Source organism: Pongo abelii, chromosome 19, assembly GCF_028885655.2.
Source record: "Pongo abelii isolate AG06213 chromosome 19, NHGRI_mPonAbe1-v2.0_pri, whole genome shotgun sequence".
NCBI classification, from domain to species: Eukaryota; Metazoa; Chordata; class Mammalia; order Primates; family Hominidae; genus Pongo; species Pongo abelii.
Window position 1 is genome coordinate 52,102,373 of NC_072004.2, and position 14,646 is coordinate 52,117,018.

At 40.7% G+C, this 14,646-nt stretch overlaps 1 protein-coding gene across 14 annotated transcripts in view; it reads left to right on the top strand.

Annotated features, from left to right (window-relative positions):
* ACACA (acetyl-CoA carboxylase alpha) overlaps positions 1 to 14,646 on the top strand; it is a 335,341-nt gene that overhangs the window by 160,963 nt on the left and 159,732 nt on the right. For all 14 annotated transcript variants that reach the window (XM_024234623.3, XM_054536750.2, XM_054536755.2 and 11 more), the window contains 9 exons: positions 3,182 to 3,332; positions 4,116 to 4,219; positions 7,564 to 7,645; positions 8,083 to 8,228; positions 9,261 to 9,411; positions 11,032 to 11,166; positions 11,510 to 11,656; positions 12,685 to 12,873; positions 14,199 to 14,299. In XM_024234623.3, coding sequence (XP_024090391.1) covers positions 3,182 to 3,332; positions 4,116 to 4,219; positions 7,564 to 7,645; positions 8,083 to 8,228; positions 9,261 to 9,411; positions 11,032 to 11,166; positions 11,510 to 11,656; positions 12,685 to 12,873; positions 14,199 to 14,299 — 1,206 coding nt within the window. The remainder of the gene's footprint in view (positions 1 to 3,181; positions 3,333 to 4,115; positions 4,220 to 7,563; positions 7,646 to 8,082; positions 8,229 to 9,260; positions 9,412 to 11,031; positions 11,167 to 11,509; positions 11,657 to 12,684; positions 12,874 to 14,198; positions 14,300 to 14,646) is intronic.

Genomic DNA, 14,646 nt, shown 5'->3' on the forward strand with positions numbered 1-14,646 from the left:
TTTCTGGTGAGTCTCAACGTACAGATGTGTTTTGATGGGCTCACAGAGTGTTAATTTTTTTTAATTTGACAATATTAAAAAATCAGGAGATTGAAATCAAAATATGAATTTCTGCTAGCTCTTAAAAGTAGGACTATAATGACAACATTGGTTGTACATTCTAATCGTTAAAAGTTAGCTAATTTTGCCTGGGCATGGTGGCTTACACCTGTAATCACAGCACTTTGGGAGCCCGAGGTGGGTAGATCACTTAAGGTCGGGAGTTTGAGACCAACCTCGCCAACATGGTGAAACCCCGTCTCTGCTAAAAATACAAAAATTAGCCAGGTGTGGTGGCAAGTGCCTGTAATCCCAGCTACTCGGGAAGCTGAGGCAGGAGAATCACTTGAACCCAGGAGGCTGAGGTTGCAGTGAGCCAAGATCACGCCATTGCACTCCAGCCTGGGCAATAAGAGCAAAACTCCGCCTCAAAAAAACAAAAAACAAACAAAAAACAGCTAGTTTTGTGTGGCTGCTTCTTTTCGATGGGACATAAACTTTGTAGTTAACACAGCTCCTATTCAGTCTGCCTCACTCATTTATGTTCCCAGACTGGCCTCTGTTGGCATTTAGGTTTAAGTCCTGATTTGGCAGACCACTGTGTATTTTCTTCAGGGAATGTCCTATAACCCAATCCAGAAGCCTTGTTCCTTATTTCTGACCAGCTCTGTACATTTGTCTACCGTACAAAGCTAACTAGCTTAATTTTTAGCATGTTAAAAATACGTTGTCTACAGTAAGTCTCCTTGACACTATGCCAAAAGTTCATTCTTCAGCTTAGAGCTTTCTTTGTTTCTTATTTCTTCATTACATTAGGTCTGTATCTCAGCTTGAGGTTTGGACTTTTGTTTGCCAGAATGCCCCAACTCATATATTCCAGTATATTCCAGTATAATTTCCCATGGGTCATAATCTAAATACCATGAGAACATGGTATTGTTACTGCTATATCCCCTGAACATAGTAAGCATTCAGTAAACGTTGGTTGAATGGATTAGCCAATCATTCCTATCCTTATACCTCTGCTTCAATCATACCATTCCCTGAACTCAAGCTGTATTTTCCTTTTTTTTTTTGAGACAGAGTCTTGCTCTGTCGCCCAGGCTGGAGTGCAGTGGCACCATCTCAGCTCACTGCAACCTCTTCCTCCTGGGTTCAAGTGATTCTCCTGCCTCAGCTTCCTGAGTAACTGGGATTACAGGCACGTGCCACCATGCCTGGCTAATTTTGTCAACCTGTAGTTTCTTCCCTCTGCTTCTTTGTTCTTGCTGTTTCCTCTGTTCATTCATTTATTCTTTTTTTTTTTCTGACATGGAGTGCCCACCACCACACCCAGCTAGTTTTTGTATTTGTAGTAGAGACGGGCTTCACCGTGTCGGCCAGGCTGGTCTCGAATTCCTGACCTCAAGTGATCTGCCCACCTCGGCCTCCCAAAGTGCTGGGATTACAGGTGTGAGCCACTCTGCCAGGCCCATTCATTCATTCTATTCAACAAATATTTACTGAGTATCTACTATCTACCGGTTCTGGCAATACAGTGAGGTCCAAAATAGAATCTCTCTCCTCACAAATCTTTACAATCCAGTGGGTGTAAGACAATTGGCAGTTAAAATACAATGTATTAAGTATGATGATAGTCAGATTATTTAAGGGCATTATAGGATCATACAGATGAGTCAACTAACTCAGTCTAGAGGGGTTCTGGGAAGGTATCCCAGAAGACAGTGACATCTGGATTGATAATTGGAAGTTTGTAGAAGTAAGTCAGGTCAAAGGAGGACATAGAAAGGAGGACAGAGGTGGGCAACAGAATAATACTTTAGGCTGAGGGAATGCCTGGACCACCTGGAATATGATTCCTCTCACAGTTACAATTATCAGCTATACTTTAGCCCATGTCAGATTCCACATTTTTCATGAAACTGTAGGGAGATGAATTTCTCCCTTCTTACAACCTCTCCAGAACTTTGTGTAAGTATTCTGACTGGCATTGATGATATTCTGCCATATATTTTGAAAGTGATTATTGTATTTATGTTCTTTCTTCCTTACAATCATAGTATGTGTCTTATTAATATGAGGTACATAATTAATATTTGTTGAAGTAAGTACCTGTCCCGTGCAGGATAGACACTGGGCATAAATATACAGAAAAGCCCACTAGTATTTGAAATTCTGCTAAAATTGGATCACTTTGCACTTAACTGGGAAGTAATAAAAGTAATGAGCAAAACATTGCATAGATATCCAAAATGCAGTTTAAAAAAAAAACACTCTCACATGCAGTGTCAGGCTGATATATGACTGCACCCAGAGAGTTGCTTTACTGTATGGAAATCTTTAAATTAAGCACTTGGGAAAATTCATTGAACTGTATACTTAAAATAAGTATATTTTACTGTATATAAATTATACATAAAATAAATAAGGTATAAGGATAGGGAGAATTAATGCCCTAATTCTTGTTAGCCAACAATAAATGAATGGAATAAGGGAAACTTAGTAAGTAAAAGCTGAGGGTGGTTTGCGTATAATTTGTTATAATTTGTTCTGTACTCATTATAATGAAATGTTTCTGATTTGCTGATGCTCTTATGGTAATATCAGTTAGAATTCATATGTTTTGTGACTTTTTGCGAATTTTCCTCTCTCGAATGCACATGAATGAGCACACTTAACATGTGCACCCTTATTTGTTTTTGGAACTGCCTCTCTCCCTTCCCTCTCAAGATTCCAAAGGAATGAAACAGTTCTTTCTTTTATTTTTATCTTTATTTTTTTGGGGGGGGCAGAGTCTTGCTCAGTTGCCCAGGCTGGAGTGTAGTGGTGTGATCTTGGCTCACTGCAAGCTCCGCCTCCTGGGTTCACACCATTCTCCTGCCTCAGCCTCCCGAGTAGCTGGGACTACAGGTGCCCGTCACCACGCCTGGCTAATTTTTTGTATTTTTAGTAGAGACAGGGTTTCACCGTGTTAGCCAGGATGGTCTCGATGTCCTGACTTTGTGATCCGCCTGTCTTGGCCTCCCAAAGTGTTAGGATTACAGGCGTGAGCCACCATGCCTGGCCAAACAGATCTTTAAAATGATTGAAAAACATTGAAGTGTTTGTTGCTGAAACAGATTGGCCTCTGTTCTTCTCCCAGAAACATGGTGGTGGCTTTGAAGGAGCTGTCTATTCGGGGTGACTTTCGAACTACAGTTGAATACCTGATCAAATTGTTAGAGACTGAAAGCTTTCAGATGAACAGAATTGATACTGGCTGGCTGGACAGACTGATAGCAGAAAAAGTACAGGTGTGTATTTCTCCACTTGCACAAACAGATGCTGGGATTGGGTTTTTATAGACTTGTGTGCTCAATCCCTGTCACTAAATGAAGTTTATTTGATTCTAATGTAAATGGTTCTTGATCTACCTGGAAAAATCTAGGAGTCAGTGTAATTTTAGCACTCTGATGGTTCCTGTGCTTGTGTAACACAGTCATTTTATGTTCTAGCATTACTTCCTGAGGTATATTTGAAGAGAGGCATGCAGAGATTGAATTACTTTCTTTTTCTTCATTTAATGTTAAATCTGGTCCATAGTTGCCAACTTCTGTATCTACCAGATGCTGAAGAGAGAGGCCTCATTTAGATCAAGAGTTATCACTTATTCCTTAATTCCTGGGGCTATGCTAAATTATCCAAGATTTTGTATAAAATCGTTAGATTCATATAATTTGGAGGTCCAAATTTTGGCTATACACCGTTTTTCTTTGAGATTATCAGTAGCCAAATCGTTGTGTTTTTTTAAATTTATTTCTGTCAGAAGCCTATTTTTGAGCTACTCAATGATTGGCTCAGTGGAAGTCTTAGGGAGAGAAGAAGAAAGTTGTTTTTCATTTCTCTTCAAATGGTGCCTCTAATCAAATTCTAAAAGTGAGTGTGTTCGTTTTTATCTAAAAAATCAGTTGGGCAGTGAGAATGGAGATTTTCATTGCTAGCTGTTTCATCACAACAAATTTGAGCCTGATTTCATTTGAGAGGCTGTGGTGCCAAGTGACCATGTATTTGATCTGCCCTCTTTTTCCTCTTTTCAGGCTGAACGACCTGACACCATGTTGGGGGTTGTGTGTGGGGCCCTCCACGTGGCAGATGTGAGCCTGCGGAATAGTGTCTCTAACTTCCTTCACTCCTTAGAAAGGTAGGCTTTTTTTCTTGTAGGCTACACAAACTAATCAATGGTCCTGGGTACAGGGACTGAAGCTCAAAGACCCATTTATTCTTCTGTCCATTCCTGGCAGCTTATGAGTGCTACTTGTTATTCATGGACCATGGTGGCAAGAAAGAGAGGGGATGTTGATGTTTATGGCAAATTATTTGGGGAGTCTAACTGCAGATTCTAGACATTAACTTATACCACAGTTAGAACAGGTTGCTTCTTTAAAAACTGGAATCCAGCTGCAGTAGATATTCTGTCCTGTATAAGTATCAAATCTCTCCAAACCCTGGTGATAAAAATCTGGTATTTCTCCCTAGCGCTGAACCCTAAATATTTCATGTATTACCTGCACCACCTTTCAGAGATAAATAATTAAGGCTGATATTCAGGATGACCTCATGAGTCTTTCAAGTAGAGGGTCAGACGTCTATGGGGCTAAACTAATTTCTAATGCTGATTGAGGAGACTAAGCTCTGCCTTTGAGTCCCCAGAGGAATGTTCCAAGTGGCTAATCATTTTAAAGCACTTTAATCACAGGCACTTTTATTTCCTTCTGTGTTGTTAGACTTATATCAATTCCCTTTTGAGGTATCTGAAAGAAAGAAAAGAAACAAAATTTAAAAATTGAACTGAGATTTCAGAGTTATTCAAGTCCTATGATAAGTATCTTTCACTATGTTACTCTCATGTAGTAAAACCTTCAGCAGCTTGGCATTTCTCTTCTGTATCAAATCTAAATCCCTTGGCGTGACTTTCAACTCCCTGTATACATGGGCCGCTTTTTACCAATCCAGTCTTATTTATTTCTGTTCTGCAACATATAATCTGTAACCTAGTTAAATAGTTTTCTTATTGGTGTACAAATATGTCAAATGCATTTTCCTCTACAAGCCTCCCCCCACCTCCTTTTAAAATGCTTTTGTTTTTTACTTATTTTATTTTTTTTTTTTTATTTTTGAGAAAGAGTCTCGCACTGTTGCCCAGGCTAGAGTGCAGTGGCACGATCTCGGCTCACTGCAAGGTCCGCCTCTCGGGTTCATGCCATTCTCCTGCCTCAGCCTCTCGAGTAGCTGGAACTACAGGCACCTGCCACCACGCCCGGCTACTTTTTTTTGTATTTTTATTAGAGACACGGTTTCACCGTGTTAGCCAGGATGGTCTCAATCTCCTGACCTTGTGATGCACCCACCTCGGCCTCCCAAAGTGCTGGGATTACAGGCGTGAGCCACCGTGCCCGGCTGCCCGGCCTTTTTTAAGACTCTCAAATAAAGTTTCAGTTGCTAGGAGTAGATATGCTTACACTGAAGTTTTATAATTTTTTCATGTTTAACCTTTATCTTTTTTTTTTGAGATGGAGTCTTGCTCTGTCACCAGGCTGGAGTGCAGTGGCGTGATCTCTGCTCACTGTAACCTCCGCCTCCCAGGTTCAAGGGATTCTCCTGCCTCAGCCACCTGAGTAGCTGGGACTACAGGCATGCGCCACCACGCCCAGCTCGTTTTTGTATTTTTAGTAGAGACAGAGTTTCAACATGTTGGCCAGGATGGTCTTGATCTCTTGACCTCGTGATCTGCCCGCTTTGGCCTCCCAAATAGCTGGAATTACAGGTGTGAGCCACTGCGCCCAACTTAATCTTTATCTTTAAGAACAGTTAACGCATTCATGTGGTTCAAAATTCAAAAGGCACAAAAAAGATAAGCAGTGAAAAGTCTCTCTCTTACCTCTGTTCCTTGGCCATCCAGTTTCCGTCCCCTGTAGTAAATTCATATTACTAATTTCTTTTCTAACCTTCCAAAGATATCCTAAACTTACATGAACATATACATGTATATTAGTCTGTTCTCACACTGCTAATAAAGACATACCCAACACTGGCTAATTTTAAAGGAAAGAAGTTTAATTGAGTCACAGTTCCAGATGGCTGGGGAGGCCTCACAATCATGGCGGAAGGCAAAGGAAGAGCAAAGACACATCTTTCATGGTGGCAGCCAAGAGAGAAAATGAGAGCCAAGTGAAAGGGGTTTCCCCTTATAAAATGATGAGCTCTCGTGAGACTTATTCACTACCACGAGACTTATTCACTACCACCAGTATGGGGGAACCGCCCCCATGATTCAAGTGTCTCCCACTGGGTCCATCCCACACCACATGAGAATTATGGGAGCTACAGTTCAAGAAGAGATTTGAGTGGGAACACAGCTGAACCGTATCAACATGTAATATTTGTTTCTTCCCACCTCCTGGTTTTTTAAAACTCAAATGGTAGCATGCTATGAAGCTGTTCTTTACCTTGCTTTTTTAACTCAACAGTATATTTTTTAAAGTGTTTTTTAGTTCACATCTTTTTAATGTCTGTATGTTTTGTTCCACATGTGAAAACATGCGCAACATCACTAATCATTACGTAAATAAAATCAAAACCATGATGAGATATCACCTCACACCCATTAGGATGCCCACTGTCAAAAAACAGAAAATAGCAAGTATTGGCAAGTACGTAGAGAAATTGGGACACTTGTGCACTCTTGATGGGAATGTAAAATGATGCAGCCACTATTGAAAAATGGTATTGCAATTACTGAAAAAATTAAAAATAGAATTACCATATGATCTGGTAATACCACTTCTGGGTATTCTGAAAGAATTGAAAGCAGGGTCTGAAAGATACTTGCACAGCCACATTCATAGGAGGATTATTCACAGTAGCTAAAAGATGGGAGCAACTCAGATGTTGGTTGATGGGTGACTGGATAAACAAAATGTGGCATATACATACAATAGAGTATTATTCAGCCTTAAAGAAGAAGGAAATTCTGACACATGCTAAAACATAGCTGGATCTTAAGGACATTAGGGCAAGTGAATTAAGCCTGTCACAAAAAGACAAATACTATATGGTTTTACTTATATGAAGTATGAAGAGTAGTTGGACTCATAGAACCAGAAAGTAGAATGACAGTTACCAGGAACTGGGGGGAGGGGGAAATTGGGAGTTGTTAATGGGTGTAGAGTTTCACTTTTGCGAGATGAAAAAGTCCTGCAGATTGGTTGCAGAATAGTGTTAGTATCCCCAGCACTATAGAACTGTGCATTTTGTAATGGTTAAGATGGCAAATTTAATGTAATGTGTATTTTACCCTAATTTAAAAAAATCCATTATAAGATTCATAATTGATGTGATCAATTCCTTACAAATGATCATTTAGGTATTTAGGTTGTTTCTAGTCTTTTGTTATTCTAGGAAATGCTACAATTAATAATCTTTTAGATTCTCTTATTAACTGTTAGAACTTTGTAGTAAGTTTCTTTCGCATTGTTGTTCTTTCAGGGGTCAAGTCCTTCCTGCTCATACACTTCTGAATACAGTAGATGTTGAACTTATCTATGAGGGAGTCAAGTATGTACTTAAGGTATGCAGAACCCCATTGGAGCTTGCACCTTACTTTTTTAGCTATCTTTCTTTAAGTTGAGTCAGGAGAAAAAGTTTGATTTAATGCAGGGATGGGGGTATTAGTGAATTACCGTCATTATTTGTGTCAGTGTCCTGAAGCAGCATTTGTTGTTCTATGAAAATCTTTTTTGTTGTTCTTCAACTTCACATATACCGCCAAGAGATAAAGGAGAGACAGGGAACAACCACAGTTGGGAAAAACAGCTAAGGTTGTGTTGTCCTCTTTGCTTACAGCAGGACTGAGCCATGTCCACAGACACTGATGTAAATAGCATCAGTGCCATGAATTTTCTTCCTCCTGACAGATCTTTCTTACCTGTATTTTTGAAGCATTCAAATTTCGTTTGGAGCTGTACCTGGAAGGGACACACTGATCCTCATTCTCATTCCCTACAGGTGACTCGACAGTCCCCCAACTCCTATGTGGTGATCATGAATGGCTCATGTGTAGAAGTAGATGTACATCGGCTGAGTGACGGTGGACTGCTCTTGTCCTATGATGGCAGCAGTTATACTACGTATATGAAAGAGGAAGTGGATAGGTAAGTGGCTGTTTGAGGTCCATTTGCTGGTATCCTATTAGCCTTTTCTCTTATTAGTTACTAGCTCTTGGGATTTTCCCAGGCTTTTTTTGGTACTCATTTGTAGTTAAAAAAAAAAATAGTACATGCACTTAACAAAAATATCAAGAGTATAAAAGTGTTTATAATTAAAAACATGTCTCCTTACCACTGCAGTGTATGTGGACAATGAAAAATAAGTTCCCCTTTTTATAAGTAACCATTGTTAAAAGTTTCTTATATATTTGAGTAGAAATTTTATATGCATATACAAGTTACACTCATGTACATACTGTTTTTCTTTAAATACATTCACAAATGTGGCTGGGCGCGGTGGCTCACGCCTGTAATCCCAGCACTTTGGGAGGCCGAGGCAGGTGGATCACCTGAGGTCGGGAGTTCAAGACTGGCGTGGCCAACATGATGAAACCCTGTATCTACTAAAAATACAAAATTAACCAGATGTGGTGGCTTATGCCTGTAGTCCCAGCTACTTGGGAGGCAGAGGCAGGAGAATCACGTGAACCTGGGAGGTGGAGGTTGCGGTGAGCCGAGATCACTCTATTGCACTCCAGTCTGGGCAACAAGAGCAAAACTCCGTCTCAAAAGAAAAAAAAAAGAAATTCACAAATGTTCAACACCAGTTATGGTGTTATGAGAATGAAATAAATTAACATGTTGAAAATGTGTAGAACATTGCCACAACATAGCTAGGCTTCAAGAAATGTTAGCTATTACGTCATCAATATCTTTGTGTGTGTTTTTTTAAATGGTGGTACCTGTTATTTTTAATAGTCATGTAGTATTCCATTATATGATTATATGATATTTAATCTGATCCTTATTGAAGGAAATTTTTGTTAATTGACATTATAAACAAAGATGCAGTGAATGGGGGTGTGTGTGTGTATAATAAAGTTCAGGATTTTTTTCTTTGAAGGTTGATATTCTCTACCATTCTCCTTTACATTCTGAGGTGCTTTCTTAGCTTACATACTTCCACTTGTCTCCTAGGTATCGCATCACGATTGGCAATAAAACCTGTGTGTTTGAGAAGGAAAATGACCCATCGGTGATGCGCTCACCTTCTGCTGGGAAGTTAATCCAGTACATTGTAGAAGATGGAGGTCATGTGTTTGCTGGCCAGTGCTATGCTGAGATTGAGGTCAGGGTGGTGAAAGGACTGTGGGATCATGGGAGGGGAAGGTAGGAAAAGGGTTGGCTGGGATGGACTAGGACTGAAAAGTTACAGAAAGGAGGCTGGGAGCAGTGGCTTGTGCTTGTAATCCCACCACTTTGGGAGGCTGAGACAAGAAGATCGCTTGAGCCCAGGAGTTCAAGACTAGCCTGGGCAAGATGGTGAGACCCTGTCTCTATGAAAAATTAAAAAATTAGTGGCATACAGTGGCACATGCCTGTTTACCCAGCCACTCTGGTGGCTAAGTCAGGAGGATCCCTTGAGCCCAGGAATTCAAGGCAGCAGTGAATGGAGATTGTACCACTGTACTGGAGTGGTACAATTTGTGGCCTGTGCCACAAATCAAGACCCTGTTTCTAAAAAATAAAAAAAAAAGGTAACAGATTGGAAGTAAGAATGAAAAAGAAACATCAGTTGGCTTAATTAGAAGTGTGAACCTTAAGATTTTTAAAACACATAAAAACACTTTGGCACATGAGGAATCTCTAGCTCTAAAAATACATACTAGGCAATAGCACTTGTTGAATGTTAGGTGTCCTAACTGCTGGCTATCCAGAGAAAATACATGGAGGTGGGGCACAAAACAGACAAGAAATGTCATGTGATTAATTTTAAGAGAGCTAAGCATAGAGTGCAGAGGGTCACCTAACCCAAATCAAGCTAAGCTTGTATGGGAAGATATTCTGAAAGAAGAGACATTTGATCTTAGTTTTGAAAGACAGATAGTGATAGAGCAGGTGAAAAAGGGCAGGGAAGAGTGCTTAAAGTTGAAGGAATAGCATGTACAAAGACAGAAGCAAGACAGCACAGTGTATTTAGGGAACTGCAAGTATGTGTTGGTGTGGCTTGAGAATAGACTAAGGTTTAATGGGGAGGGACAAGCAGAGATGCTAAAGAAGTAATGTGAGATCTTGAATGTGAGGTTATGAAGGATCTTGTAAGCCATACTAGTAAGTTTACCCTATCCTGGAGGCAGCGGGTAATCTCTGAAAGATTTAAGTGGAAAAGTAGTATGATGAGATTTGGGGTCTAGGAAGATTGCTTTTCGTGACCTTGCGGGAGATATGTAGCAAGTAGGGAGATCTCTTAGGGGGTCTTTGAAGTACTTTGGGCCAGAAATGAAGAAGGCGTAAACCGAAAAGATGGCAAGAGAGGAAGATTTTTGAGAAAGGTTTAGAAGATATGCCTGGCTGGGTTGGTAATTGGTAGGTAAGGGAGAAAGAGGAGTGAAGAATGATCCTTAGGTTTTGGCCTGGATGTCTTAGATTGGATTCACTGGTATGAGGATATTAAATTGTTCCTTACTTTCTAAGTACAAAACAAATATAATCACAAATTATGCCAAAATGGTTTTAAAAGTTAGAAATGGGAGATGTCAATAACTGTTATTAATTCCCAAAGTGAGGTACTGAGAGATTTTCTAATTGCCTGCCTTGATAGTCCCTAGGAGATGTTGGTAAATTCCCATTTTTTCTTGGTCAAATTAGGTGTGGTCCAACTTAGATGCTAAGGGAAAAATTTACCTCTTTTAAGCACTCACCTGTGTAAAGAGAGATAAATCTGAGTCTAATTTATTTTTCACTATAGGTGATGAAGATGGTAATGACCTTAACAGCTGTGGAGTCTGGCTGTATCCATTACGTCAAGCGACCTGGAGCAGCTCTTGACCCTGGCTGTGTACTAGCCAAAATGCAACTGGACAACCCCAGCAAGGTTCAGCAGGTGAGTAGGAAGGTGCTCCGAATATTGCTCTCTAAGAGCTAAAGAACTTGGTCGTTTGGAGAGGCAAGTGATTTCAGTGCTTGGTTTGCCAGTGTTTTCTTTAGCTTTGTCCCCTATTAATCTTATGCCTTGTATTTGTACCTGTAGTATTATGGAACTAGAGTTTGCAAGAGTTACTGTAATACTAAGATTCTGTAATTTCCTTATGTTTCCTCCATTGACTTCCCTCCTGGTAGCTGGGTATGATGTCTCGATTTTGAATGATAACTCTTAAGTTGCAGTGGTGTGTTTGTACCTTAGATCAAAAGTAGTAGATGACTTGATCTCTTGTTGGGGTTGACAGGCTGAACTTCACACAGGTAGTCTGCCACGGATCCAGAGCACGGCACTCAGAGGCGAGAAACTCCATCGAGTGTTCCATTATGTCCTGGATAATCTGGTCAACGTAATGAATGGATACTGCCTTCCAGATCCTTTCTTTAGCAGCAAGGTATGAATCACGTCTCCTGGGGAAGGGATGTACAAATGGGATACCTATTCTCCAAAATAGTTCCAAGTCTCATAATGATTGTTTAAGAGGGAGGAAAAGAAAGCTGTTTGGCCTAGAACTCTTTCACCTTCAGTTGTGGGACTTGAGGTCTTTAAATCCACGTTTCTTATCCTTGTCATGGACTTCACATTTAATTGTGATTACTCCTTTTTTTTTTTCCTCGAGACGGAGTCTTGCTCTGCTGCCCAGGCTGGAGTGCAATGGCACAAACTCAGCTAACTGCAACCTCCACCTCCTGGGTTCAAGTGATTCTCCTGCCTTAACCTCCTGAGTAGTGGGGATTGTAGGCACGTGCCACCAGGCCCGGCAAATTTTTTTTTTTTTTTTTAAGTAGAGGTGGGGTTTCACCACGTTGGCCAGACTGGTCTTGAACTCCTGACTTTGTGATCTGCCCGCCTCGACCTCCCAAAGTGCTGGGATTATAGGTGTGAGCCACTGTGCCCGCCCGTGATTAGTCCTTTTTAAACTGGAGAATAGGGACAATGTTAGATGCTTATGTTGCAATTTCAAAGTACTCTATGATAGTTGGCTCATGCCTGTAATCTCACCACTTTGGGAAGCTGAGATGGAAAGATTGCTTGAGGCCAGGAGTTTGAGACCAGCCTGATCAACATAGCAAGACCCCATATCTATTGAAAATTATATAAATTTTTATTGAAAAGAAGTAGTATATGATAGTGAATTCAGATATAGTTGACTCTTGAACAATACAGGTTTGAACTGTGTGGGTCCACTTATATGTGGATTTTTTCAGCCAAACATGGATCAAAATTACAGTATTGATGAGATATGGAACCCACAACTATTTCTATGCATGGGTTCCGTAGGGCTCAAGTATGTGCACATTTTCATATATGAGTGGTGGTTCTGGAACCAATTTCCCACATATACAGAATGACAACTATATATATTTTTATTTGGGGTATTGTGTTAACTTGGGTCCTATTTTACCAATGCTTTCTTTTTAGGTAAAAGACTGGGTAGAGCGATTGATGAAAACCCTCAGAGATCCCTCCCTGCCTCTCCTAGAATTGCAAGATATCATGACCAGTGTGTCTGGCCGCATTCCCCCCAATGTGGAGAAGTCTATCAAGAAGGAAATGGCTCAGTATGCTAGCAACATCACATCAGTCCTCTGTCAGTTTCCCAGCCAGCAGGTATTTATAGGATAACACTATATTTTTTTCTGGCTACCAATGCCAGAGTTTATGTTGTAGGATTCCTTCCTATTTGGATCCTCCTTACTTTTTGGATGTTGTGCTTGTATATTTTTAAGCATCGTATTCCTCACAAAACTGCCTCAGGGTACAAACCCAACAGTGAAAGTACTGTATGTGAAGGATAAAGTATCTGTAGTTATGAGAAAAGCACACTTGGATCATGTATACCTTATAACTTTGTTCCTGGGGCTATTCCCTAATTAGAGGTATTTTCATGAATTGAAAATAGAGTGATATTAGTTGATTGATTGATTGATTCATTCATTCATTCATTCATTGATTTAGAGATGGAGTCTAGCTCTGTCGCCAGGCTGGAGTGCAGTGGCTGATCTCTGCTCACTGCAACCTCTGCCTCCTGGGTTCAAGCAATTCTCCTGCCTCAGCCTCCAGAGTAGCTGGGATTACATTCACACACCGCCATGCCAGCTAATTTTTGCATTTTTAGTAGCCACGGGGTTTCACCATGTTGGCCAGGATGGTCTCAATCTCCTGACCTCGTGATCCGCCCACTTCGGCCTCCCAAAGTGCTGGGATTACAGGCGTGAGCCACCGTGCCCAGCTGTTTATTTATTTATTTATTTTTGAGACAGGGTCTCGCTCTGTCGCCCAGGCTGGAGTGCAGTGGTGTGGTCATGGCTCGCTGTAGCCTTGACCCCATAGGCTCGATGGCTCATCCCACCTCAGCCTCCCAAGTAGCTGGGGCTACAGATGTGCACCACTATGCCCAGCTAATTTTTAAAAAATTTTTATAGAGATGGGGGTCTCGTTATGTTGCCCAGGTTGGTATTGAACTCATGGACTCAAGCTGTCCTCCTTCCTTGGCCTCCCAAAGTGCTGAGGTTACAGGTGTGAGCCACCACACATGGCCTATTGGTAGTTTTATTTTCAGAGACATTCTTACTACCTTGGCAGCATCTTTACTCTTTACCCATAAAGCAGATGTACATGGAGGGAATATAGGTAGATAAGTGGGGAGTGAAGTTTGGATCTTGACCTTGAACAGATATTGGTAAGATGATAGTTTTTGTAATGTAGTCATTAATTCATCTGGGAAAGGGTGACAAGGGATGAAATCTGCTTGCTTATTTAGCATGATTCTCTATATAGACTATGCCTAGTAACTTCCAGCTGCTGCCAACATATGAGAGATAGGAATTGCCATGTTATAAGAAGAAGATTCCTACTGGTCGTGCTATAGAGGCTGATGCTTTGGGGCATTTTGTTGGGTTGGGCCTCATTTTTTTCCCTTTCTTATATCTTAGATTGCCAACATCCTAGATAGCCATGCAGCTACATTGAACCGGAAATCTGAACGGGAAGTCTTCTTTATGAATACTCAGAGCATTGTTCAGCTGGTACAGAGGTAGTAACTTGTAACTCCAGATTCCCAGACCTGTCCACACTCATGTCTTCCTTTCTTTCAAGTGGTCACAAAAAAATTTACCTCAGATTTGACTTCAAGAAATTAGAAAGCACCTTATATCTTAGAAAGTACCTTGTCTTTTCTAAATATCTTAGAATTGTGAGCTAACTCTCATGCTCAATATTTCTGACTTCTTAATATTCTACATTTTTTTCCGTCAATTATTTATTATTATTTTTTGAGACAGGGTCTCACTCTGTTGCCCCGGCTGGAGTGCAGTGGCTCAATCATGGCTCATTGCAGCCTCAACCTCCCGAAACTCAGGTGATCCTCCTGTTTCAACCCCT